At 55.5% G+C, this 25,938-nt stretch overlaps 1 protein-coding gene across 8 annotated transcripts in view; it reads right to left on the bottom strand.

The window, feature by feature from the left end:
- The window catches only part of CNTN4 (contactin 4), a 315,102-nt gene that overhangs the window by 124,629 nt on the left and 164,535 nt on the right, over positions 1–25,938 (bottom strand). For all 8 annotated transcript variants that reach the window (XM_084902270.1, XM_084902274.1, XM_084902275.1 and 5 more), the window contains one exon: positions 16,525–16,668. In XM_084902270.1, the coding sequence (XP_084758396.1) occupies positions 16,525–16,579 (55 nt within the window). In that variant the 5' untranslated portion in view covers positions 16,580–16,668. The remainder of the gene's footprint in view (positions 1–16,524; positions 16,669–25,938) is intronic.

The following is a 25,938-nucleotide window of genomic DNA, read 5'->3' as shown; positions in this document are numbered from 1 at the left end:
AGCCAATCAATGCTTCTCTCTTACCATTGATGTTTCTCTCTCTCTCCCTTTCCATTCCTCTCTGAAATCAATAAAAAATATATTTTTTTAGAGAGAGAGAGAGGAGGTGGACCAGGTGGGGGCATGCGGCCACAGTCGGAGAATGTGACAGTCTCCGGGAGAGAATGCCTTGGCGTCTATCTGACTTATGTCCAGATTCCTTGAGTCCGACTGCCCGCACTCAGGATGCACAGAAGCACCTACACATCCTTGAACGTGCAGGCTGATTTCTGGGCAGTCTGTGTTTCCTCACTCCCCGTCTCTGAGAAACATGGGAATAGATGTGCTGACCAGCAAGGATCCACAGAATATACACCAATTATTCCAAATCTGCGTGGCGAGCCATTCCATAGCGTTTGTAACACGCGTGTGTAATCCCCGATCCTAATGAACAGACCTGCCTGGCCACAGTGAAGCCTGGACTCAACTCGGTTCATCCGTCATTAAGATGCGAGGAGTCGGCTCCGCTGAAAACAACGGTCATGGTTATCGGGGGACGTTCACGAGTGCGCAGAGCTGTCCCAGAGGGTCTGGCGGGAGGCTGCGTTCGGGGACAAGGCGGAACTGAGGACTCAGGTGCCATGGGCATGTCCGCTCCCCTCCCACCTCCCCATTTCCTTTCCTTCCCCTGAGCCAGCCCCTTCTCTTCCCTTCCGACGCCCTGCCCAGCGGCACTGCTGCCTCCGTCACTGACGGGAGTGACCTGGGAAACGTGCCCCTTCCCCGACGGGCCTGAGGATGACACCACTCCCAGATGCCCGCACGGTCGGAGGGCTCTGCTTCCAACGTCCCCAGCAACGAAGGAGTGACCGGTCCGCAGGGGACCCCATGGCCTCAGGGACGGGCCAGTGATGTAGATATTTTTTTAAACTAAAGTTTTTAATCATTTCAGGGAGGAAGAGAGAGGGAGAGGGAGAGACAGAAACATCGACGATGAGAGAGAATCATTGATGGGCTGCCTCCTGCACGCCCCATGCTGGGGACTGAGCCCGCACCCTGGAACTGAACAGTGATGTCCGGGTTCATAGGTCGGCTCTCAACCACCGAGCCACACCGGCCAGGTGTGATGCTGGTATTGCTGACCTTGTGCTCCCCTATTCATGTGCAGAGTGTGCGTGTGTGCATGTGTGTGTTACAGGCATGCGTTACATACACTCACAGAGAAGCTGACATGGAGAGTCAGGAGCTGCTCGGGGGTCCAGCCAGGTCCATGGCAGCCATGCTTCAGCTTCCTCAATGTTTCCCAGCAATCAGCACCACGCCCGCCTCCTTCCCACGAAGAGAAGAGCTCCATCAGCCGCAGGTCCCCTCCCGACATTTGTCTCCGCGTTCACATCCTGTTCTCTCCCCAAACCAGCCGGTTCCTGGTTACAGAGCCCCCGCAGACACGCTTCCCACAGACACCCCTCCCTCCTTCCGCGGGAGACACTGACCCACATGCGCCTCGCAGGGTCCCTGCAGACCCAGGCCTCGCTTCCTCCGCAGCCGCCTTGCGTGCACCTTCCGTGGTGGCAGGCGAGCACCTGTCGCCGATGTAGACTCTTCACCTGCCACCTTACCATCAGGCAATGTGTATCCATCCAGACACCGCCATTCCCCCGCCCTGGAGGCCCCCGGGGAAGGGGGCTGAAGCCAGGTTACCCTCCCGCCTGGCTGTCACCCCGCAGCCCCCGGCTACATCCCCTCAGCCACAATCGCAGACGTGGTTTTACATATAAATGTGGATGATTTTCTCTGTGAGTACTTTCGGTTCATTGAATTCAATTAACGAAATTCTTTAAAAGCCAAGTGTGTATTATGTGCCTTTTTCACAATTCTGCTCCGGCGAGGGGAGGGGCGTGGGAGCCACGCAGCCCGGTTTTCCCTGAGGCTGTTATGTGTCTCAAAGTCCAACCACCTGGCGCGTCAGCTGAGAAATCAATCACTTGGCTTTCTCTGCGAGGAGCCAGGTGACACGTGAGGTTTCCTTTCCCTTCGCTACTTCAGGCTTGCAGAGACATAGCAATAGCAACACACCGCCTGTCCAACCAAACACCGATGTGGTGGGCCTCTTCCAATGAATTCACTGCAGACACTGTTTCATTCACCCATCCATCCATTCATTTCACTCAGGTATCCAATCACTCCTCATTCACGCATGCATCCATTCACTCCTCATTCATGCATGTATCCATTCACTCTTCATTCACGCATGTATGCATTCACTCCTCATTCATGCATGCATCCTTTCAGTCAGAATCTATGGGCCACCTGCTCATTCTTGGTCCCTGGACTCTATCAGTGAATCTCTATCAAAGATGTCAGCACCTGAATAGCTTATATTCTAGCACAGTGGTTGGCAAACTCATTAGCCAACAGAGACAGATATCAACAGTACAAGATTGAAATTTCTTTTGAGAGCCAAATTTTTTAAAACTTAAACTTCTAATGCCACTTCTTCAAAATAGACTCACCCAGGTATTTTGTGGAAGAGCCATACACTCCAGGGGCCAAAGGGCCACATGTGGCTTGCGAGCCGCAGTTTGCCGACCACGTTCTAGCCGATGCAAAACCACAGCTAACCCATGTAAGAAAGACATAATCACATTTTGATGTTACAGCCTTTCCTTCTCTTCCATTTGACCTGCATCTTTCTCTGGGGATTTTAATGTTCGCCCATAAAATGCAACAGGTGACTTTTCAAGGCGATGAACCAGGAAGACACTCAACAGCTCCTGGAGTGGTGGCACTGGAGAGGGTGGTGGGGTGCATATAGCCACATGGCTCAACATGGCTCAACAGGAGAAAACGCTCTGTGAACATGGAAGGACGCACCTGGGTGGGGCAGAGAGAGGCGTCCTGCTGATCCTCACACAGTTCCATGGGAAGTGGGTTCATACCTCAGTGGATCATGCCATGTCCTGCCCCTGCACAGAACATCTGTGGTACACCAGCCAGTGTGGCTCAGTGGTTGAGCATCAAACCCATGAACCAGGAGGTCACGATTCCATTCCAGGTCAGAGTGCATGCCCAGGGCACAGGCTGGATCCCCAGTGTGGGGCATGCAGGAGGCAGCCAATCAATGATTCTCTCTCATCACTGATGTTTCTCTCTCTCTCTCTCTCTCTCTCTCTCTCTCTCTCTCTCTCTCTCTCTTCTCTCCATTTCTCTGAAATCAATGAAAAAATATATTTTGAAAGAAGATTATGTGCATTTCCTCCCAGTTCTAGAATAGCTTCTAACATTTTCCCAGGTGGTGATGTATGTAATCATTACCGATTACAAAACAGACCCTTGCCCGGCATCCCCATACGATCAGCCGTGCCTGTGCCCCGAACGGCCTTCTGAGGAGGTTGCTCATTCCGTAATAAACAAACACCACTGTGGACACAAAGACTTTTTTGCCACTTACGCGAATTTTTTAGAAGTGTAATTCCCAGCGTCGAGACCCTGAGCAGTGTTTGCATGACAGACTAATTCGAGAGGAGCGGTGTCCAGGAGAAAGTACCACGGGCGGGAATGTTAATGTGCTGATGATGTCACGTGAATACATCCTTCATTTAACCACAGAGTGGGAGCTAATACGCTTGTGCAGGGAAACTAACACATTTTTCCATTACTTAAGCGCGGCGTGGACGGCTCCACAGTTGCTCATGAATTTACATGAGGTTCTGCAAAGGACTCGGGACAATTTACACGTTTTCCCTCCATGGTTCGCCAGCCCTTGGAGAGCTGTGATCAGGGGTTAAGGCATCGTTTATGGAGAGTAGAGAAGTGGTTCTTTTTCTCGGAGATCAACAGCGTCCAGAGGTGCATGTGACATAGAACACGCCTGTTCTTACTACCTGACTCTCTGAGAATCCGTATTCTGTTCCTTTCCTAACAAGGGATGGCACCTGCACTTTCTCCCTCCTCTCCTTCCTGGAGACTGAAGTCCAGAGTCAAAGACCAAGCAGCGTTCTTTATTCTTTTAAAGTATATTTTTACTGATTTCAGAGAGGAAAGAAGAGGGAGGGAGAGAAAGAGAGAGACAGAAACATGGGTGATGAGTGAGAATCGTGGATCAACTGCCTTCTGTACGTCCCACACTGAGTATCGAGCCCGCAACCTGGGCATGTGCCTTGACCAGGAATCGAACCATGACCTCCTGGTTCATAGGTTGGTGCTCAACCACTGAGCCACACCGAGTGGGCTTAGTCTCCCTTTTGATCTTGGTGACAACTCTTTGGGGAAATACACGATCTCTTCCTTTCTACTTTACTTCACACATATTTAATATACTCCTGAGGTGACAGGAATGGAGAAGGAACACAACACTGTCTGTAGAAAAATTGGTGGTATTTAAAGATTATGTACGGAATAGATTACTACTAATCCTTGACTCATCCAGTCTAGAATCCTGGTTTTGATCTCAGCTTTAGCCGCCTCATGAGAACATCTGAGGATGAAAGGAAAGGCGAGTGGGTCCTGTGAAGGTCATTCCTATGAGACCGGTTCCTTCCCAGCCGCCCGCGAAGGTACCTGCAACACTGTCATGGCCACACCACCGCGGACCACGTGGTCCAACTTGGACATTTCATTTAAGTCTAATGACCTGCTGGCGGGGATTGGACACCTCTACCCACTTACTCATAATCATGGCATTTTACACGTAAAATAAGGAATGTTAGGCATGTAAATGATGCTTCAAAAAGGTGCTTACAATTTCAGTTTTTCAGCCGGTTCTTTCCCAATGATTTTGTGTAGGAGGGGTTAGGTCAGCCTTCTAGGTTCATAGTTATTATGGGGGTGATATTTCATGAACATCCTGAAATCTCAACAGTTCCGTCAAGGAGAGGGCTTTTAAGGATGCAAAGTGTCCGAAGACCTTGACATCCCTTCCCTGCCTCCGAATAGACAGGGCTCTCAGCGCACATCGAGGTGAGGGCGATCCGGGGGAATCTGGACCCAAACAGATGACAGATTCCGCCAGATCATGGCGCGCACCTGCGGGCCTCAGGAAGCTGAGAGTCACCAGCTTCACACAGAACGCTGCCGGCGGCTGGCTCGTTAGCTGCTTTTCTCACTGATTAGAAGCGTGTGCGGCCCCCTTAACCGCGGCTGCAGAGCCGCCTTGTTTCGGAGCGGAATTAGCGGGATGGAGGCTGCTGAGCAGCTGTGTCCTGGTTGGACTTTCGAAGCAGAATCAGGGGCTCGTGCGGCTAACCTGAAACTGGGGCGTCTCAATGCGAGGGCTCAGGGCTGGCGAGCGGGACACCATGGGGCTTCCCTTGTCCCGCAGAGAAACTCCGAGGGAAGAGCCATCAGGGCTGGTCAGGAGCCGTCGCTCCATTTCCCGGGAATCCTGCTGTCAACAGCCCTTCATGGCACATGTTTCCATAAACAAGCAGCCATCGATTCCGGGGTCTGAATTACACTCTGTGTGCCCTGCGGGATCCATTAACGGGAGCCCGTGGGCGCATCTCTGCCATCACAGGCGCGGATCCCGCAGCCCCAGCTCCGGGCCCGGCCCTGCCCAGGCTGCAGCCATCATCACTCACATCCCCAGCAGTGAGGGCCGACGAGACCTGCTGATGCCGCGGCCATCTTTCCCACAACCCAGTCTCAGGAACAATCCTGTGCTTCACTGCAGCTCAGCTAACAGCCAGAACTCACCCCCTCCTCTCACCGCCACTGCCCACGCCCGCCCCCCACCACCTGGAGCCTGTCCCTGTCTGGTACATCTGAGACTACCACCTCCGTCCAACCACCCGCCTCTGCGCCTGGCTGCAGCCGGCTGGCCGTCTTTCATCGCTTCCTTAAAACCCTGTCCTCCCCCCGAGGGTCCCTCTCGGACCCACAGGTCGGCTGAGACTCGAGTGCAGTCTCCATCGCTGCCTGGCTCACAGGTGACCTTGCTGGGTGTGGCATCACATTTTTTTTTCTTTTTATATTTTGTTGATTTTTTACAGAGAGAAAGGGAGAGAGATAGAGAGCTAGAAACATCGATGAGAGAGAAACATCGACCAGCTGCCTCCTGCAAACCCCCTACTGGGGAAGTGCCCACAACCAAGGTACATGCCTTTGACCAAAATCGAACCTGGGACCTTTCAGTCTGCAGGCCAATGCTCTATCCACTGAGCCAAACTGGTTTCGGCTATGGCGTTGCATTCTTTAATGGGGAACAGAACCCTGGTTTGCTGAGACCAAAGTCAGACCCCAAGATAGGCCCATGGGCTCCCTGTCCTCTCCCTGCGCTGTGCCCTCACTCACATCTGATGACACAGCCCCTGCCAACCTCGGCGCCCTGCCGACCTCGGCGCCCTCACTCCCTGTCCCCGCTGCGCCCCCTCTGGAGGCTCACCGTCCCCTGGGGCTTTGCACAGGTGGTCCCGGCCTCAGGCTGTGCCTCCTGGAGCTGCGCCTGCGGGCTCCTGTGTCCATGTCCCCGTCACTCAGATGTCCGCTGGAAGGCCACTTCCTGCAGGAGGGCGCCCCTGACCCCTGCAGTGGCCACATGCCTGCGATCACGGCGACGCTCACTGGCTCCCTCTTTGTTGTTTGTTTCCTGTTGACGCCACCTGGTGACTTTCTCTCCTCACAACACAACGTGCCTCTGGAGAGCAGGCGCCTCTGCTCTATCCCAGCTCGGCCGGCGGCCCGCACACAGACGCTCAGTAATCATTCGGGTTGGGTCGCTGGATGTCTCCATAGGGTGGGTGGGGTTTATTCAATGTATAGGAGAGGCACTCCACGTTGGTTTTCTTCTAAAAGGCACCAATATAGAAGGGATTGGTCTAACTTCTGTCACAGCAACCCAGTTTCTATTCCCCATTAAAGAATGCCACACCCGCCAGGGCACACGGTAAACCAGGCAGGTATGGGTATTCTACTTGAGTCTCATCCTACATGTGGGTCATAGAGTAGCCCCAATCCTGAGGCAAAAATGGGAGTAAAATTCCACTCCAAATCCCTTTATTTCTCATAAAGGGCAATGCCCACGGCCTCACAGCACCACCTGCGGAAGCCATGGGGTGAATGGGCAGTGCACATCCCTACACGCGCTCCCCGACACCCGCTCACTCCGCCTTCCTCTCCGAGCCCCAGGCGGGCGGCTTCTGCTTAAGGAGTGTGTGTGTGTGTGGAGAGGGAGAGTTTCTCTCTGCTGCTCCATTGTCACCGCCATGCCTGCCCGTGTAATCGCGGGTCCCCTAAGCTCTGGGTAATGAGACTCCCAGGAACCGCCCCAGGGCTGGGCAGAATCCGCCATCCAAATTCAGGAAGCCAGAGCTCCGAGCTGAATAAAGAAGGAGCTTCAGACTCTCACTAATGAGTAACTCGGGCCCCAGGCAACACAGCAGCCCCGCCCGTTCCCAAGGCCCCTCTCTCCACGGAAATCCCTCAGGATCTAGAAAATCCACTAAAACACGCTCTGCTCTGGGCGACGGTGCCCACGGCTGGTGTGGTTCCCTCTCAGGGCCGGGTTTCTTTGCCTGAGCGGCGGGCTCGCTGGCATGACAAGCTTCTAACCGAGACCGATGCGGGCACACACCCTTCGGCAGGACCCCCCGGGTCAGAGATGGCAGAGCATGCGGGGTCCTCAGAAGACTCTGGGCGGGAATGCCACCCACTCAGAGTGACTGCCCATCGCCTTAGATCCAAGGAGGGTGCGATCTAAACAACGGAGAGGAAGGAGACACAGGAGAAGGGCCCAGAGGTGGGCATGGAGACGGAGAACAGACCCCGGAAGCCTTGGACCCGGCCACGTGCCAGGAGGGACGGACAGATGGACGGACTGGCTTTGCATTCCTCCTCCGCCCGTGCCCTCTGCAGCACCCTGAGAAATGCCGTAACCCCTGTGGCCTGACTGTCACCACCTGTGAACCTGCAGCATCTGACAGGGCCCAGCCGTGCGCCCGGGACCCGGCACACGGGGACCTTCATCTCCGGAGCGGGCAGCGCTCTTTCCCCGACCCAGGCGCAGGGTGGCTGCAGCCTTCGGGGCCGCGCCGCTGTTCTCGTGGACCTGTAACACGCACTCTACTTTAAACCACGTTGCCCTCAATGATTTGATTAAAAAAAAATTTTTTTTATTGATTTCTTTTTTAAAGAGAGAGGAAGAAAGAGGGAGAAACATGGAGGTGAGAGCGAAACATCGATCAGCTGCTTCCTGCACGCCCCCCACCAGGGATGGAGCCCACAACCCGGGCTCAGGCCCTGCCCGGGAATCGAACAGGTGACGTCTTGGTGCATGAAAGGCTGCTCAGCTGCTGAGCCACGTGGCCAGGGCGCTGACTGCTGAGTGCACAGAACCTTTGGACCCCCCCAACCCCCCCGACTCCCCGAGAAGATAAAAACAGGCACGAGCTGCAGAACCCTGACCACGACGCTGGAACAGAGAAACGCACACTGCCGCCTGCTAATCCTCAGCGTGTGTCCTGCTGGCGGGTGAGCCTGTGTTTTCCTTGGACTGGAAATCGCTGTGGAAGCTGGAGAAGAAAAGAACAGCCTGTGGTCCCCCTAGAGATGCCCTTTCATGGGCACCGCTGTTGGCATCAGTAACAGCCTGAGGAAACGGGCTCAACTGGAAAACCCAGGGCTGGTCTCTGTCCCCCACGCGTGCACATGTGGGGGCAGCACCCCGGGAATGCCATGGCACCACGGGCACAGATAAACACGTCAACCCATGGGACAGACGTCAGCTCCTGGCACTGGCCTGTCGCATAGCTGGGGACACGCGTGCCGCTTGCCTGTGGAATCCGGCTTCCCGGAATGTCAATGGGCGCCGCACAGGGTTCCCGATCCGTGTGAATCACGGAATGACAGGGACAAGCGCACAGAATCAGGGCAGGCGTGCTGGATCCTTGCATTTCAAATACTAAGCTAACCAACGCACATGTGACAGTGCACACACACCCTAATGCAACATGAAACAGACCCCAGACTGAAATCCTTCCTGATCATTCTAATCCATGGTGACCGGCACACCCAGAGGAGCATGTTCGCTCTGAGGTGTTCTCTCCTCCGCAGCGTCCCCTCCCGACACCGGCCCGAGGCCCGGCACAGGCCCAGTGGCTCCGGGGGAGTTGTCCCACCGACGTCTGCAATGGCACTGCCCACTGCCCCGGGCCTGGGCGGCAGAAACAAAGCTGGGGTCTGACCCTGGAGGGAGGGAGGCCCTGCAGCTGCGGCTCGGAGCGCCTGCTGAATGCAGAGCCTGTCTCTCGGAGTGCCTGCTGAATGCAGAGCGTGTTGCTCAAAGCGCCTGCTGAATGCAGAGCCTGTCGCCTCCTCGCAGCCTGGGAGGGCAGGCCGTCAGACAGAATCACAAAAATCAATTCTGGAGGCAAGCGGAGCCTCATACAAATCTCAGCAGCTGCTGGGAGAGGAGTGATGGGTGCAGAAAAGTCCACTCGGGGAGGGAGGAGGGAGAAGCGCCCTGGGCTCCCCGGGCCGCCTCCTGAGGGAGGGCTGTTCCGGCGTTTCCGGTCCGCGGGGCGGGCTGGGACAAAAGTGCTGCGTAAGGGACAGACGACAAACACAGAGAGCCTCAACACCTCAGGCTGCTAACGCCCGCTCTGCTCAGTCAGGGCCCAGCACTGAGAGCAGTGTGTGTGGTGTGCTGTGTGTGGCATGTGCCATGTGTATAGTGTGTGGTATGTGCAGTGTGCGGTGTGTGCAATATGAGCGGAGTGAGTGGTGTGTGGTGTGTGCAGTGTGAGCAGTGTGTGGTGTGAGTGCAGCGTGAGGTGTGTGATGTGTGCAGTGTATGGTGTGTGGTGTGTACAGTGTGAGCACTGTGAGCAGTGTGTGCGGTGTGTGCAGTGTGTGGTGTGTATGGTGTGCAGTGTGTGTGGTGTGTGCATATTGTGTGGTGTGTATGGTGTGTAGTGTGTGTGATGTGTGCAGTGTGCAGTGTGTGCAGTGTGTGCAGTGTGTGGTATGTGCAGTGTGCAGTGTGCAGTGTGTGCTTCTGCACTGGGAGGCTGGCTGGGGGCTCAGATGGAGTCTGCTCTGCTGGGTTCTGGCACCTACTGGCTCCCAGCACCTGCCCAGCCCGCTCTCCTGCCGGTGGATGCTGGCTCCTCCTTTGCACGGTTTCGGGAACCACTCAGGCAGCCACGGGGGCCACAGCCCTTGCTGAGCTTCCTCTACCTGAGGACTCAGGAGACGGGTGGGGCGGGTCTCAGCACCTTTAGGGGCCAAAGCGGAAGCGCTGTCATTCACGTCCCCCACGTAGAGCCTCGGGAGCTCCTGAGGCTCCGGGAGGGTCCCTGCTGCTCCGCAGAGAACAGTCAAGTTCAGGGGCATCGTCCCTCCTCCGCACCCCGGAGGGGTCCGTAGCCCCTCCCGGCAGAGCTGGCACTGCGCTCTGGGATCTCAGGCAGCCTCACGTCCTGGAGACGGGACGGGAAAGGGCAGACGCGGGGACAGGTGTCCTGTGCACGGTAACCAGAGCCACGCTGCAATCCAACGCGCGGGAGATCCAAGCCGGCTTACGTCCACCCTGTCAGAGCACTCGGCAGGTGGCGCTGATGTGCAGGAATCACACCTACAGGATGGCCTCCTGTGTGGGGAGGAGGCCGTGCTGAGCCGGGATAAAACGCACGGCTGTGGAGGCAGATTGCCGGCACCCCATCCTGTCTCCCGCGCCAAGTCATTCGGAGCAAATTCCTGAGCTTCTCTAACAAAGTCCCCATACCTCAAAAATAGGCGCGAAGAAGCCACCTCCCAGGGAGGGTGTGCACTAAAGGAAAGTACACATCCTGTGTGTACACACACACTTACACACACACACTTACACACACACACACACACACACACACACACACACGGACACACACACGCACATGCACACAGACCCACACACGCATCTCATGTAGGCCGCTCCTGGCTCTCCACTCCACCAGGTAACACCCCCGGTGACGGCTGTTTCTGTGAGTAAGACTCGAATGATGACTGTCAACGTCACCCTCGTTGCCTAAATGAAAACATAAAGAGAAGGTCCGTTCCACCAGTCTGCTCAAATTCAATAAATGTGCTCAATGTGCAAGCTCTAATTTGTTTAGCAAATTAATTTGTATGCAAATCAAAATAAGAATTATGTATAATTCAATATGCTTCTCTCCAAGGAGATATGTAAATCAGGACGGTGAGAAGGTCTATTTTAAACGTTGAATCTTATATCTGCAGTCAGATTGCAGGCCCCTTACAACATCAGCAGTACGTGCTAATGCACCTGCATGCGTACTCACTGATCGCTTTTCATTGCACCCGCCGGGGAAAGGCATGGCTGGTGAGCGCATGTTCTTCAGAAAGTGGAGACTCTGAGAACAATGTCATCTCCCCAACTCCCCAAAGGGCAAGCCCCCAGGGTTCCGTGCGTCCTACTCAGTCCCGGGGTGCAGCCACCACGCGGGGGGTGCCGACGCAGTCTCCTGGTTGTGCGGTAAAGCAGGGCTGGGGAACATCCATATAAGGCCTGAGAAGTCCTTTGGTCTGGCCCTGCTACTGAGAGGGGAGAACAGGGTTAACTCCTGACTCCAATGTGTACTGTGGGGCAGGGCGGGGCCAACTCCCGACTCCATTTTGTACTGTGTCCTCCATTTTGTACAACTATGTCACTATGTAACTGGGCCCTAGCCCTCGCCCAACCAATTGGGGTCAGCCAAAGCAGTGACCTCACCACCCCAATAAATCCTTTTTGTTCTTGAGAAACCCGTCTCTTTCTCCACCTTGCTGCTGCGTTGGTATGTGGGGGGGGGGGGGGGGGGGGGCGGGTGTGAGCTCGGGCTAGCTCAAAATAAAAAGACTCCTTTACTTTTGCATCAGACTCAGCTCCCTGGTGGTCATTGGGGATCACGAAATCTGGGTATAACACTACGGCAACTGCAGGTGGGACTCAAATTCAATACATCTAGGAGCATTTTCATTGCAACATACATTTACATGAAGTGAATGATACTCAGCAAATGGGGCCATAAATAGCCAAATGGCTGTTGACAGGGAGGAGTTCCCCCACCCCCGGCCCTAAAGGACCAGACTCTCAGAGGTGAGACTCGGGAAACGTTCGCATCTCCGCCCTTTGGAGCACCACGTCAATCCCTGGCCACGTGCGCCCTCGGCTCAACTCTCATAACCACAGTGCATCCCGGGCGGCCTCCGCCCGGGCTCCCTGCCGCGGTGAGCCCAGCCCCTGCTCTACGTCCCGCATCTGTGACGTCTGGACAAGGAGAGGCAGGACGACGGGCCATGCTCTCACCACGGGGTCCCCCCTGGCGCTGTCCACAGGTGCCGTGACTGAGCAAAACGCCGCGTAAAGGAGGCGCTTCCCCATGGGCTAACGACGTCGAGGGTCAGGTTCCACGGTTTTGTGCAAATGTCGCACGACTCGGGGGAGAGTCTTCCCAAAGAGGGCGTCCAGGAACCCCGCCGAGAGCAAACAGGGCGGGGTGTGTGTGTGTGTGTGTGTGTGTGTGTGTGTGACTCATTTTCACTGGACAATTTATCCTTCGCAGGGATCACTGGCACAGGCGTGGTTGCCCGTGAGGAGGAGTCGGGACTTGTGAATACAATTCTGCAGAGAAAGCTGGCGGAGTTCTGCAACACCCGTGGACCCAGACACACGGGCTGCGTTTTCACTTTGGCTCCTCTCCTCCCAGAGGTGGGTTCTGGTGGGGTTTCATCCTCGGAATGATCACAGTTCCCGGGCGGGGGGCGAGTGGGTCAGGGGGTATTTTATTCTGCGGACTCCATTCCGTTAGCGAGTGGTACTCCCGCCTCTCGGAGAGGCGAGGGAGAAACACGTCCCACGGGCCTGCCCATCGGAATCTATAAATACATCAGCCCGGGTTTTAAACAAATAAATTAAACTTTACTCATCGCAACGCCGAGGGGGGCGAACAGTTGGAGTCTGAGGGAGTGTTTAGAGACAATTTCCTTCACTTTGCGTCTGTATTTTAAGCGGAGATATAATTAGACCGAGAAAGCGCAGGACAGCCGGAGGGAGGGGAGGGCGCCTGGGAGAGGGGGAGGGGGAAGGTGATGCGATTCTGAGGGCGGCAGAGGGCACGGTGCCAGCCCACAGGGCGGACAGTGTTGGGGCTCCTTGAGAGAAAGCGAGGTTACTGCTCTCTGGCTATTATATAGGGGTGTCGAACTCAATCAGAGAAGGGGCCAAAATCTAAAATCCAGCCTAAATCGCGGGCCGAATGGTTTACTGAACAGTCATAAACTGACAATGTCATGAACTGACAGCGGAGTGCAGTGATGACAGCGCGGTGCGGGCCACATTGCAAGGCCTGGCGGGCTGGATTTGGCCCGCGGGCCGTGTATTTGACACATGTGGGCTATAAGGTAAGTTGGGGAAGCCCCACCCACACAGTGTAACCGGGTTTCCTCCACGGGATGGCGCCATGGTAAGGGAGACGAGTCTTAGCCAACCCTCCCTCCCCCCCCCCACCCCCCGTCGGGTCCACTGTGGGCCTGCCAACGGCGGCACTCCTGAGCGCAGAGCCCACGGAAAATGCCCCGGATGCCCCTGGGTCCCCACGGAGGGCACACAGGGCACTCGAGTTTGAGGCAAATTGTTTCCGCCCTCCAGGTCCCAAGCTCCTTAACCCTACGGACTAAGTGACAACCATCTTGGTGTTTCCTAGAGAGTGGGAGGTGCTCAGTACGCCGCTGTCAGGTGAACATTAATACACGAAGGGGTGATGTGTAACATTGAAGAGGAGCCCAAAGCTGGAACTCACCCCCAGAAGAAACAAACCCTCCCCCAGGCTGATCTGCCCCCAAGTCCAAGACTGAGCGGCACTTCCGGTGTAGATGACCCACAGCTTTTGTACCCACTCCCCTCCTGACGGGCACGCGGGCTGCTCCCCGAGCTTGGCTACTAGGAATGAGGCCGTGACCGACATGGGGGAGGGGCGCACAGTCTTCCCGATCGTTGTTCTTGATTTCTTCAGATAAACGCTCAGGAGTGGAGCCACTGGGTCATCACATAGTTCTGTTCTTCATCTTGCGAGGAGCCTTCATGCGGTTTCCCATGGAAGCTACACTGGTTTGTACAGCGCAGCACAGGGAATGTGGCCAATGACATTGTAACAACGAGGTACGGTGCCAACTGGTGCTAGGCTTATTAAGGGAATCACTTCCCAGTATATGAAACACCTAATCACTATGTTGTCTATCTGAAATTAATATAACACGGAGGGCCAACTGTAATTAAGAAATAAAAAGATAATGAGGAAAGAAAAAAAGGAAGGCTCCTCTCATTCGTTAGCTTCCGTGTAGAGATTGTGATCCCTGGTGCGAACGGGTTCAGAAGAAGAATCGGGTCTTTATTTTCAGCTACCGTCTGAGACTGCCCCGGGCGCTGGTCAAAAGTGAAGAACCTTCCATCCTCCGTGAGCCGCTAACCAAGGCCCTGAGATCCCCAGCAGCCCGTTCACGGAGGAGCTGGCTGAGACACTTGGGTCTTCGATCTGATTTAGGAAAAGGCGTGCTTGAGACCCGCCAATTATGGTGAACATGGTAGACACACACATTCCCCTTGTAAAAACCTCACCGGGACACGGGCGCCCGAGGCGGAGTAGGCAAGGGTAGAAAAATCTGTTCGGGATTCAGAGTGCCCAGCGCTATGGAAATGAGTGGAATCGAGACAAATAGCAAGAAAACAAAAGCATTAATTACAGCTTGCCTCTACCTAAGTGAAGGAAGCATATGGGAAGAGAATATTAATGCCATGGAAAGCAGTTCCCACGTAAAATACTCACTGAGACAATCAATAAGCAGATTCCCCATCAAAAAGCTCAGAGAGTGAGGTAGACACAGGTGTGCTTCTGGCTACTTATTCACTCAGCACAGTGCTGTAACCGAATGCTGAGCAATGGATTCCCCGGGCTGTGCTTTGAGGAGTGGTTACCCCAGAGTCCTGAGGAGGGTGAGCGGCCTGTCTCAGTTGAGATCCAGTTTTGGGAGGCCAAGGTGCCTGCAAACCTGGAGAAGAGCAGGTGGGGCCCAGCGCCTGGGGCTCACTGCTGGGAAGACTCAGGGGTTCTGACTACAGGACTAGAGAATTAGCATCTCTAAAGAGGTGGCTACGGGCCCAGACATCCAGTATCGGGAGGTCAACGGAGGCCAGAAGCTCAGGATCTGGAAGTTGGGCATGACAAGGGGGGGAAGGAGAGTTTACATGTAAAAACATAGGAAGCATGAATGCCACCATGTGGAGAACGAATGTGCAACTGTGCACTGTACGGTCAGGTAACCAGATAGCTACAATGTCCTGTCACATGACGGTCACAACTCTGGGCTCTGGAGTTCATCTACCGAGTCTAAGTCTTCTCAGTCCTACCACTGACAGGATTGGTGATCTTGGCCGAGTTCTTTAAGTCCTTCACGCTTCATTAAAGGATGGGTAGTAACCTCATAAGAGTAAAGACAAACAGCCCTAGAAGTCCTGAGACAATGGCATGAGATGAGAGCTCAGTGTGAGTGATCCAGGCATGTTGGGACGGACATGGGGGACCCTGGATCATGTCTTAAGTGTGAATCATTCACTACATGAAGCTGCCAGTCTACACGGCACAGAACCGAGCTAACCGAGCGGGGGGAGGGCCGTGGCTGTCTGTCTCCTCAGGGTTCCACTCCCAGTTCCTATCAGGGAGCTGGCTCCTTGCAGGTGTCCCTGTTTGAGTGAAGGCATGAATCGGGGTAACGGTGATCCCAAAGCCCCTTTTGTTTTACGCTATCAAGATGCAAATGGGTTGCAGGCCTCCCTCCTGGACTCAGCATTCTGAGTTACAAAGCAGGTCAACAGAACACCTTCCCTACGGCCCTGGAGTGCTGCCTGCCTGCTGCTCCCTGGAAGCCAGCTCCCCGCCTTGCAGGATGCACACCCCATCAACCTGGAATCACGGACGCCCCCTGGTGGTCTCACACCTTCCAGAACCCCAGAAAGCCACCACCGACAGCATGTTTGAACTCTGAAAGCCTTGTCTAGGAGCGGACCGTGAGGACAGGGTAAGACCCGCTGGCTCCCACTCTCTGGCTCCTGCTCGCCTCTATGCGCATTGAAACGAAAAAGAGAGGGCGGAACCCAGGCATGGAGTGGTGGCAACGAAGATGCTGGAAGAGATCCTAGACCGATAGCCACCCACACACACCAGCCAGGGCCCACAACACCCTTGACTGTGACCACAGTTCCCTTGCCCAGCTCAGCATCTCTGCGCTGAGCACTGGGGTGAGCAACATAACAACCTTCACACTGAACAATGGCTCAGATGGCTCGAAAAGGGCCCGGTAGGCGGGGAACCCTCTGCGCCCGGCCTCGGCTACACCACCGTGAAAAGAGCCACTAACAGCCCATCCGAGAAGGGCCTTGGATGGCGGCGGCCCCGGCCCTGTGGGCCCCGCGCCCGCTCCAGACCCAATCACTGCCATCTGAGGCGACGGCCCGCGTTTGAATTAGTGTGAAATACACCGGCGCTTTTTAAATCAGAAAGTTTAAAAATGACACGCTACCTGCAAGGCACAACGTGAATGATTGTAGGACCAGCAGTTCCCATGGCAACCTCATCTTCAGTTTCCGAGGTCAGAGGAGTTTCGAGTCCAATAACAAAGTGAGTAGAAGGGCTGCTTCTTTTTAAGTTTCCTTCAACCTTTGATCTGCGGGAGAGAGGAGACACGGCAATGAGATGCAGGAACACTTCGCCTCGTGGTCTCTGCAACGGACGCTGACGTGCATGCAAATAAAACTCACTTGTGCAAACGTGCTATTAGACAAGACAGAAGCCTGTCACATTATACAGAGGGGGTGGCTGTCTCTCCTTTTCTCTCCGCCAAACACTAGGTAGGTGGCAACCCGAGACCATGCGTCCCCAGGAAGACAAGAGCGGCTTCTGATTGGATGTGAACTAACCCGAAAGCAGGGGACCAACTATTTTTTTTAAAAATGTGTTTTTATTATTGATTTCCGAGAGGGGGAAGGGAGAGGAAGAGAGCGATAGAAACATCAATGATGACAGAGAATCATGGATCGGCTGCCTCCTGCCCGCCCCCTACTGGGAATCGAGCCCACAACTCGGGCATGTGCCCTGACGGAGAATTGAATCATGACCTCTTGGTTCATAGGTCAATGCTCACCCACTGAGCCACACTGGCCGAACTCAAAATACCTTATGAGCTCTGTACAAAACAAACAAAGCCGAGGGCCCTCAGGTGCCGAGGGTCTGCGACAGGCCTCAGGTAAACAGGACCTGCAGCCTTTGTGCCCTTCACCCCCCCTCTCCCCATCCACACCCTTCACGTGTAGGGAGCACCTCGTGCTTGTGGACGCTGGGGGAGGTCCTGTATGGCTCTGTCCTCAAGGGCCTCATCACCTGACTCATAACACAGGTGTGCTCTCTGCCACTGTGGAGGAAGGGGGGCCTTCTGACGGGGACAGTCAGAGAGGAGGGGAGCCCCCGGGGCTGAGAGAGGAGCAGGTGCCTCTTGGTCACCAGGGAATCAGAGACCAGACACCCAGGGCCCAGCCTGCAGCTCTCCGTACAACGGCGGCTGTTGCTGGTTGTGGGTCCTGGCTGGGCGCCCACTCAATCTCCCTCTCACGGGGATCTCATGGGAAACCTCGTGTTCAGTTCATGGAACCCCCCAAAGACCCACAACCTCACTAAAGGCTGGATTGTGCTGCTTCTTACACGGATAGTGAAACTGGACCACCAGTGGGTCCGGGCTGCCTGCCACTGTCTGAGCTAATTCAGCAGAGACAGGTGAGTGGGCAGTGCCCTGAGGGACGAGGACGCATGGGTCTCCTGCGGGCTTGTGGGCAGGACGCCAAGTTCCCTGATTCCGGCTTTCCTGCAGAGCCAGAGGGGGCTGTGGGTGAGCCCAGAGTGATGGCCTTCGGGCTCCCCTGCTGCCTGCAGCCCTGGTGCGGGCTCCGGCCGAAGGCGGACGGCGCGGAAGGTACTGTGCTCAGCACTAATTTGGAGGCCGAGCCGGAGCGAGACCCGTAAATCCTGGGCCGCCGCGTGGTGGGCAGGCCCCGGGGGCTGTGTCTGCCTGGGCCTGGGCGGGAGATGGATGGCCGAGCGCGCTCCGTCTGTCTTCACCCGCTGCTTCCCGCAGCAAATCCCTCGGCCTTCAGCCTTCGCAGGATGCAGACACCACCGTCCTGCTCAGGGCCCCGCGTCAGGCTTTCAGACAAGCGTGCCCCCCGTTAAATGATACAAGCAACACCCCATCCCCGCCCCTCACCTGATTTCAGACTCCATGCAAGGCGGAACCTTTGCTTTCTGCACTGCTATCCAGTAGGTGCATGGAGTGTGCATGGGGCAGGGTAGGCAGGCAATAGCTGATGCGCTGCTGAAAGGATGCCATCAACGAACATCTTCCATGGACCTACCTGTGGGATTTTCCAACTTTTAAAATTTTTATTTAAACTTCCTGGCGACCCCCAAGTCGGGCACCACTGTCCTCTGTAAAATTAGAACCTTGGGAGTGAGAGCGGGAGAGGCGATGGAGCGTAGCCAAGGTCAAGCATCTAGAAGTCAACAGAGCCAGCACTCACATCGATGTCTTTGTACTGCAGGCACCGGGCTCCTTTCCCCACGACGCTGCTATGGGCTGTTGAGTGGACTCCGACTCCTGGCGACCCTATAAGTGAGCGATGTCCTCCGTGTCCAGTCCTCACAGCCCGGCTCAGCTCTCACCTACGGCTCCTGTAATGGAGTCTGTCCACCCCTTGTTGGTCTTGCTCTTGTCCCGCTGCCTCCTGTTGTCTTTTCCAAAGAGCCCGCCTCCCGTGCTGCGCCGGAAGTCGGACAGCGTCAGCGCTGCCATTCCTGCCTCCGGGAGGGCTCAGGCTTCACCGGCTCTAGGACCCACGTGCCTGTCTTCCGGATGGCCATGGCATCCGGGAGCCCTCCTCCGACAGGAACCCATTGTTCTCCGTCAGCCTCGCTCACTGCCCAAGCTTCACATCCGCACACAGTGACGGGGAACCGGAGGGGGTGGCTGTTCTTGGCCTTGGTCTCTGATGATACGTCTTTGCTCTTAATGCTCTTTCCTCATTCTTCCACTGCTGCCCTGCCAAGTCTCTACCTTCTCTTAAGCAAATGATTGGTTTCAGAGAGGAAGGAGACAGAAAGAGAGATGGAAACATCCATGATGAGAGAGGATCATTGATGGGCTGCCTCCTGCCCGCTGGGGACCGAGCCAGCAACCCAGGCCTGTGCCCTGACTGGGGATCGAACTGTGACCTCCCAGTTCCTAGGCGGGCGCTCAATCACTGAGCCACGACGGTCAGGATTGGCCGGGCTCAGCCTTCTCTTGACTTGTTGGCTGAGTCTCCACTGGAATGGATGACTGAACCAAGATAAGCAGAATCTGTGACTTCATATTTTTAAAGTTGCATAGTTTTCTGTGCTGATGCTTTTGAAAGGAATGTGAACAAAACACTAATATATCTCTCTCTTTCTCCCTCCCCTTCAATTAGAGAGAGCGAGGGGGAGGGAGAAAGAGAGAGAGAAACGTTGATGACAGAGAAACATCATCCATCAGCTGCCTCCTGCACGCCCCCTGCTGGGGACTGAGCCTGCAAGCTTGGCATAAGCCCTGCTGGGGACGGAACTGGTGACGTCTTGAAAACACGTCTTTTAAGGTGGGACGAAGTCTGAGGGTGACCCTGCTCTGCTTTCCAGCCCTCAGCTGAAGGGAAGCGGGTGCCAGCGAGCAGAAGTGCAGTGCTCACCGCGCAGAGGACAGCACAGGGGCGGAGCGGAGGCCCCGTCAGGGCTGGCACATCCTTGGTACCCATGTCGAGCTTCCCGTGTGGCACGCGGCCGGGAGTATGCTCTCGCCCTCTCCGTGTCAGGACAAGGGGAACACCACTTTCTGGCTGGGTCTGTGCAGGGTGCAGCCGTTCCTCAGGCTGGAGGTCAAAAAGGGATCGAGCCCAGCTCCCCGCCGGGCAGAGGAGTGAGCGTTCTCTAACCCAGCGATGAACTCTGAGGGGGGAGGAGGGGGGGGGGCGCCGCCGGTCGTGGTCGGGGGGAGCTGTGAACAGAACCGAAAGCCAGAGAGAAGCTCTTCCTCGGAGAGCAGCCTGTCCATCATCCTGATGGGAAGTGGCATGCCGTCAAACCTCGGTGCGCGGGCCGTCCACAGATAGGCACTGAGTGCCCATTATTCAAATGGGAAGATGCAGAATTTAGATTCAAGGTCAAGGGCTGTGCCCACAAGGGCACGGCGACTCAGCTGGGCAGAGGACTCCTGACGATTCCAGTTAGTGTCCGTGTCAAGAGCGTTTACGCCGAGACCCCTTTCCCAGGCCCCGAGCCCCCCTCCTTCCGCGGAGGGGCAGTCAGTGGTCGTTAGGATGTGCTACGTTTCCGTCAGCCCCGCCATGAACCCCGACCGCGTGGCCGCAGAGCACACACGTGTGACCACTTTATGGAAATCCCCCCAAACAGGCATGACGCAGGCTCATTAGCATCGCACGCAACTGCTGTATGTCCCAAACACACAGGGTTTCCCCTGGGTTAGCCGTGTCTCTGAGACCCGTCCTTTCTGCAGAATGTCACCCCGATTACGGGGGAAAACAAGAACAAATGCCATTCACAGCTGGAGAAGGGGGAGAGCGGGCACCTCCTCCTTCCCGGCCCTGGGAACCCAATGCTGACAGAGGGAGACCCCTCCCTGCCTAGCCCCGGGGCGTCCCTGATCTTCTCCAAGCAGCACGTCAAGCAGACAGGACGGCGACATTACGGTTTGCAAGGAAAATGAATGTGTCCCTGCCTTCTCTCAGGTGGTCGAAAACAAGCTGGTGTAAATCCCAGCTCCGCCGCTGAGCTGTTGACCTTGGGTGAGTCTTTTGACCTCGGTTCGCCTTACTTTCCTGTTCAGCAAAGGGACCGGGGTGGTGAGGGCTGCTGGAAGGCGTGTAAGGGACCCTGTGTATGACTGGATTCCGCTAGGACCGTGGTCAGCAGACTGTGGCTCGAGAGCCACATGCGGCTCTTTGGCCCCCTGAGTGTGGCTCTTCCACAGAATACCACGGCCTGGGCGAGTCTATGTTGAAGAAGTGGTGTTAGAAAAAGTTTAAGTTTTAAAAATGTGGCTCTCCAAAGAAATTTCAACCGCTGTCCTGTTGCTATTTGGCTCTGTGGACGAATGAGTTTGCCGACCGCTGTGCTAGAAGCAGCTGAGCAAGGACAGAGGGGGGGAGCTTGGGAAGGGACAGAGAACAGCTTCAGGAGACAGGTGGCTGCAGGAAGCACATTGCGCCAAAGGTGAACCCCCCCCCCCGCCCCCAATTCTGTCCTGAGCGTCACAGGAGGCAAACGGAGAGAATGAGGGAGCGGGGACATGGCTCAGGGGCTCAAGTCTCAGTCCCATTTCTGGCTGTTGTGGGGGGGACGACACTCTGCAAACCCCGTCGCCTCCCCCGCCGGAGCAGGGGAGCAGGCTTAGCGGCGCCGTCACCCTGGGGTCCTGCTGCCCATGGCGGGCCGCCGTGTGCCGGTTCCGCCGAGCTCCCCCATACATCACCGCTAATGAAGCGTGGTGCGCACCGAGCAGCACAGGCACGTTTTAATCACTGAACTAAAGAAGAGCTGGAGGTAAGCACAACACACTCGGATGCCTAATGTATTAGGGGTCGGATTTGAAGTGGCAGGAGCCATACGCCTTGGAGAATCCGCGTGGATGCGTGCGGCGGGGAGTGCGGCCACGAGTCCATCCATCACCGCGCGGCGTGCCGGATGCGGGCAGCCAAGGCAGGTGTCTGCCGGCCTCCGCGCTGGGACCCGCTTCCTCAGAGGCAGGAACCAGGCTGCAGATGGAAGTGCACCAGCTACGGGAGGCCATGAAAATACAGGGACCGGCACCTTCCACAATCCGTCCTTCGCTCACAGTGTGAACTGGGTTCCAGTCACGGGTGACACATGACACAGCATGAGGGAGGCAAACACGGTCTACCCTCCCGGGGCTCATGCTATCCCCCTGGGGAGACAATCACATGGACACAGAGGGGCTGGGCAGGAACCACCAGGAACACGCAGCAGGGGAGTCCAGTGTCCGTGGCCTTGGGAAACAGAACATAGCTCACATATCGTTGTTTTAACTACGTCAAGCCAATCCCTGACTTGTTGTAAGACAGTTCTTTTATACATAGTACTAGTGGCCCGGTGCACAAAATTCATGCACATTAAAAGGGGATTAATTGGAGGAAATGATTTAATATTGCTATTTGCCCTTTCTCTATAATAGAAGTGTCAGAGATGAAAGAAAATTAGTAAATGTATATGAAAACCTCCCTCCTGTCAGAGTCTGGGGCTCACCACGGGACCCAGAGTCAAGTCCCCACCCGCCCACCCACATGCACCTCAAAATCACGTGAGACTCAGACCCGGCAGCCCCCCTGCATTGGGCTAGATGCAGACTTGGCCAGTCCCACCCTTGTCAAGCCCTGCAGGGCAGGGGCCTTAGCCTCAGGTCCCCTGGCCTGGCACCAGGATCTGACACGTGGCCTGAGGTCCCCCAGCCCAACCCAGAGTAGGGGGTGTGCCTTGAGGTCCTCTGTCAAGCCCCACCAGGTGGGGGACATGGCCTCAGGTCCCCCATCAAGCCCCACCAGGCGGGGGGGGGGGTGCAGCCTCAAGTCCCCTGGCCCAGCACTGGGAGGGGGGCACAGCCTCAGATCCCCCGTCAAGACCTGCTGGGTGGGGAGCATGGCCTGAGATCCCGTCAAGCCCCACGCTGGGCAGGGGGTGCAGTCTGAGGTCCCCTGGCCTGGTGCTGGGGCTGGGGGAGCAGCCAGAGGTACCCTAGCCCAACACCAGGACCGGGAGCACACCTTGAGGTCCCTTGTCAAGCCCTGCTGGGTGAGGGGTGCGGCCTGAGATCCTCTGTTAAGCCCCAGGGGGCGGGGGAGGGGTAGCCTCAGGTCCCTGCTGATTGCTTGTTAAGGCTCCGTTGGGAACTTGGCCTCAGCTGTGGGTGCAGCCATCTTTGTGATGAAATGATGGCCAATTAGCACATTCCCTCTTTAGTAGATAGGGTATACCGTACTAGAGGCCTGGTGCACAACATTCATGCATGGGGAGGGCCCCTCCGCCTGGCCTGAGCCCTCTTGCAGTCCGGGAGCCCCAAGGGGATGTCCTACTGACGCCTCCTGGGGAGCGGCCCCTGCAGAGGCGGGAGAGGCTCCCGCCACCACCACTGCGCTTGCCAGCTGTGAGCCCAGCTTCTGGCTGAGCGGTGCTCCCCCTGTGGGAGCGCACTGACCACCAGGGGGCAGCTCCCGTGTTGACTGTCTGCCCCCTGGTGGTCAGTGTACATCATAGTGACTGGTCTTTTCACCGTTTAGTCAATTTGCATAGTAACAAATTAATAGGATATTTAATAGGATGTTGATTTCAGAGAGGAAGGGAGAGGGAGAGAGAGAGATAGAAACATCAATGATGAGAGATAATCATTGATTGGCTGACTTCTGTATGCCCCCGGGGCATATGCCCTTGACCTGAATTGAACCCAGGACCTGCAGGCTGACACTGTATCCCCTGAGCCAAACTGGCTGGAGCAGAACAGCTCTTTTTGATTCTCCAATTTTTGGTGCATACACTGGAGCTGTCGCCACCTCTCCTTTGGGAGTTTATGAAGGACAGGAGCTAATGCATATAAAACGGTTGGCACCATAAACCAACCTTCACACGGGTTTCTTATCAGAAGTCTCTCTCACAATCAATAGAGTCTGGGACATAACGCTGAGGCCCTCCCCCACCCCGGGCTGTATGAAATGACGACACAGGGCCTGCGGTCACAGCCTACCGTCCGCCCCTGGGAAAAGGCAGAAATGGACCACGTGGACAGTTCAGGAAAAGTTCCCTAATTGCCCGCATCATGGATGAGCCATTATCCATCTAGTTGGAGTGGCAGCTGAAAGAGGCACATGTGACAACGGAGGTCTTTTTTTAGTGAGGCTGATCCAGGGCGAGTCGGGCAAACGCTGGCTGGTTCGGAGAGATCCAGATTTCGGGCCCGGCCTGGGAGGCGCAAAGCAGATGGCCCTGTCGCTCCGGGTGTGAAATGAACACGGGCTTGCCATCTCCCTGTAACCGTTCCATTTACGTTCTCCCTGAAAATGCCACAGGGCGATCGCTGCCAGTTGCAAAGTGGCTTCTACCCGAGAAACTCCGGGGGACGGTGTATGAACCCTTCACCCCAAGGAGGGTTGGGTTCCATGACAGCAGTTTTTTTTTTTTAGGCAGGGGAAACCGAGGCATAAAAGAATGCAAGGAGTTCACAACATTTAGTACGTTAAGAAGAAACATGTCTAAAAAGCCAAGGTGGGGGAAACAGGCACTTGGCAGCCAGAGGCGGAGCCAACTCCCTCGTAACCAAGCGACCAAGGCGGCAGCACCGGGGACAGGCAGACTGGCCCTGTGCAGCCTCGGACGTGGTGCGGTGAGGGGGGCACGGTGTTCTTCTGCAGTCTCTGGGCCAACGATGCCCAGACTCAGAGTAATCGAGAAAGCATCTGACAGCTGAGTAGGATTCCACAGCCTAACCGACCAGCATCTTCAAACGAGTCTAACCACAGGCAGGGGAAGACCGAGGAGGTGTCAGGGCTCACAGGGCAGGGAGGAGACGTGAGTGCTGCTCACGATGCCGGATTGTGGGTCAGCCGCTCCTGCAGACGCGGGGCTTTGGCAGAGAACGTGTGAGGACAGGAAACGGGCCTTTCTTTTTCTTTGCTGTGGCCTTCCACCAATTTGTGAGAAGCCCCTGGCAATTCAACCCCAAGCTCGCCAGCTCCTCTGGTTCAAACAGCCCCTCTGTGCAAACTGCGGGATGGGATAAGCTACTCTCAAGGCTACATTCTCGCATCCCCCTCCTCCCTGCTGTTTTCAGAACTCAGGGGTAAATTCCCACCAAGAAGTCTCTAGTTAGTAGAAAATTCCCTTTCCTCCTCCTCTTCAAACAAGCCTCTTTTGAACCCTTCCTAAGTTTTGCTCTAAGCACGTTTTACAGGCCTGGGAAAAATACTAATAAGACACCACCCTAGGACATCTGTCGACTGTCTCTTGGAAAGCAAACATGCTGTAACTTTTCAAGACAACCCCCCCTGGTATATGCTCAACTTCAACAGAATTCCCCTCCCTTCTCCGTTGCTTAGCAACAGCCTCTGCTTAAAAGAGAAAGCGGCCCTTTATCCCCTGCCCTGCATTGACTAGCAATACACTGGCCTGTTCCTCTCTTGGAAAGTGAAATAAACTTCCTCTCTGCATCTCTTCGTTCAGTTGTGAATTCTTTCACAGTCTCCGTCGCCGGCCCAACCCTAACAAAACTGGTGACTTTGTGAGAGGTCTGCTCTTTGGTTGACTGCAATGTCCCGGTTTTGACAGCTGCCTGATGGTTCTGTGAGATGTGAGCACAGGAGAGCCATCCTGAAGGGCAGGTGGGAACCCTGGGCCACTTCCTGTCAATTTTCTAAGTCCATAATTATTTCAAAATAAAGCTCATGCTTCAGCCATCATTTCCTAGTCTGAGCACCAGACTTCTTCTTTAAATATTTATTGATTTTTTGAGAGAAAGGAAGAGAGAGGGAGAGAGAAACACTGATTGGCTGCCTCCTGCACGCCCCCTCCTGGGGATCGAGCCTGCAACCCAAGCATGTGCCCTGACTGAGAATTGAACCATTGGCCACTTAGTGCATTGGATGGCACTCAACCACTGAGGCACACCAGCTAGGCAAGAATCAGACTTAAAAATTATTTTTGTTTGTTTTTATGCCAGGGGAGCTACATTCCTTGAAATAACTGTGGTGCACATCTTATACCAGTGCTGATGCCATACTTATGGTGGTTTCCCTACATAGTTTCCAGAGCAAGTTCAAAATTCATGGGAGTTTGCTCATGAAAGACACAATGGCCG

This window comes from Pipistrellus hanaki, assembly GCF_964339955.1.
Source record: "Pipistrellus hanaki genome assembly, chromosome: 13".
Lineage (NCBI taxonomy): Eukaryota > Metazoa > Chordata > Mammalia > Chiroptera > Vespertilionidae > Pipistrellus > Pipistrellus hanaki.
This window is presented reverse-complemented; position numbering and strand designations above follow the sequence as displayed.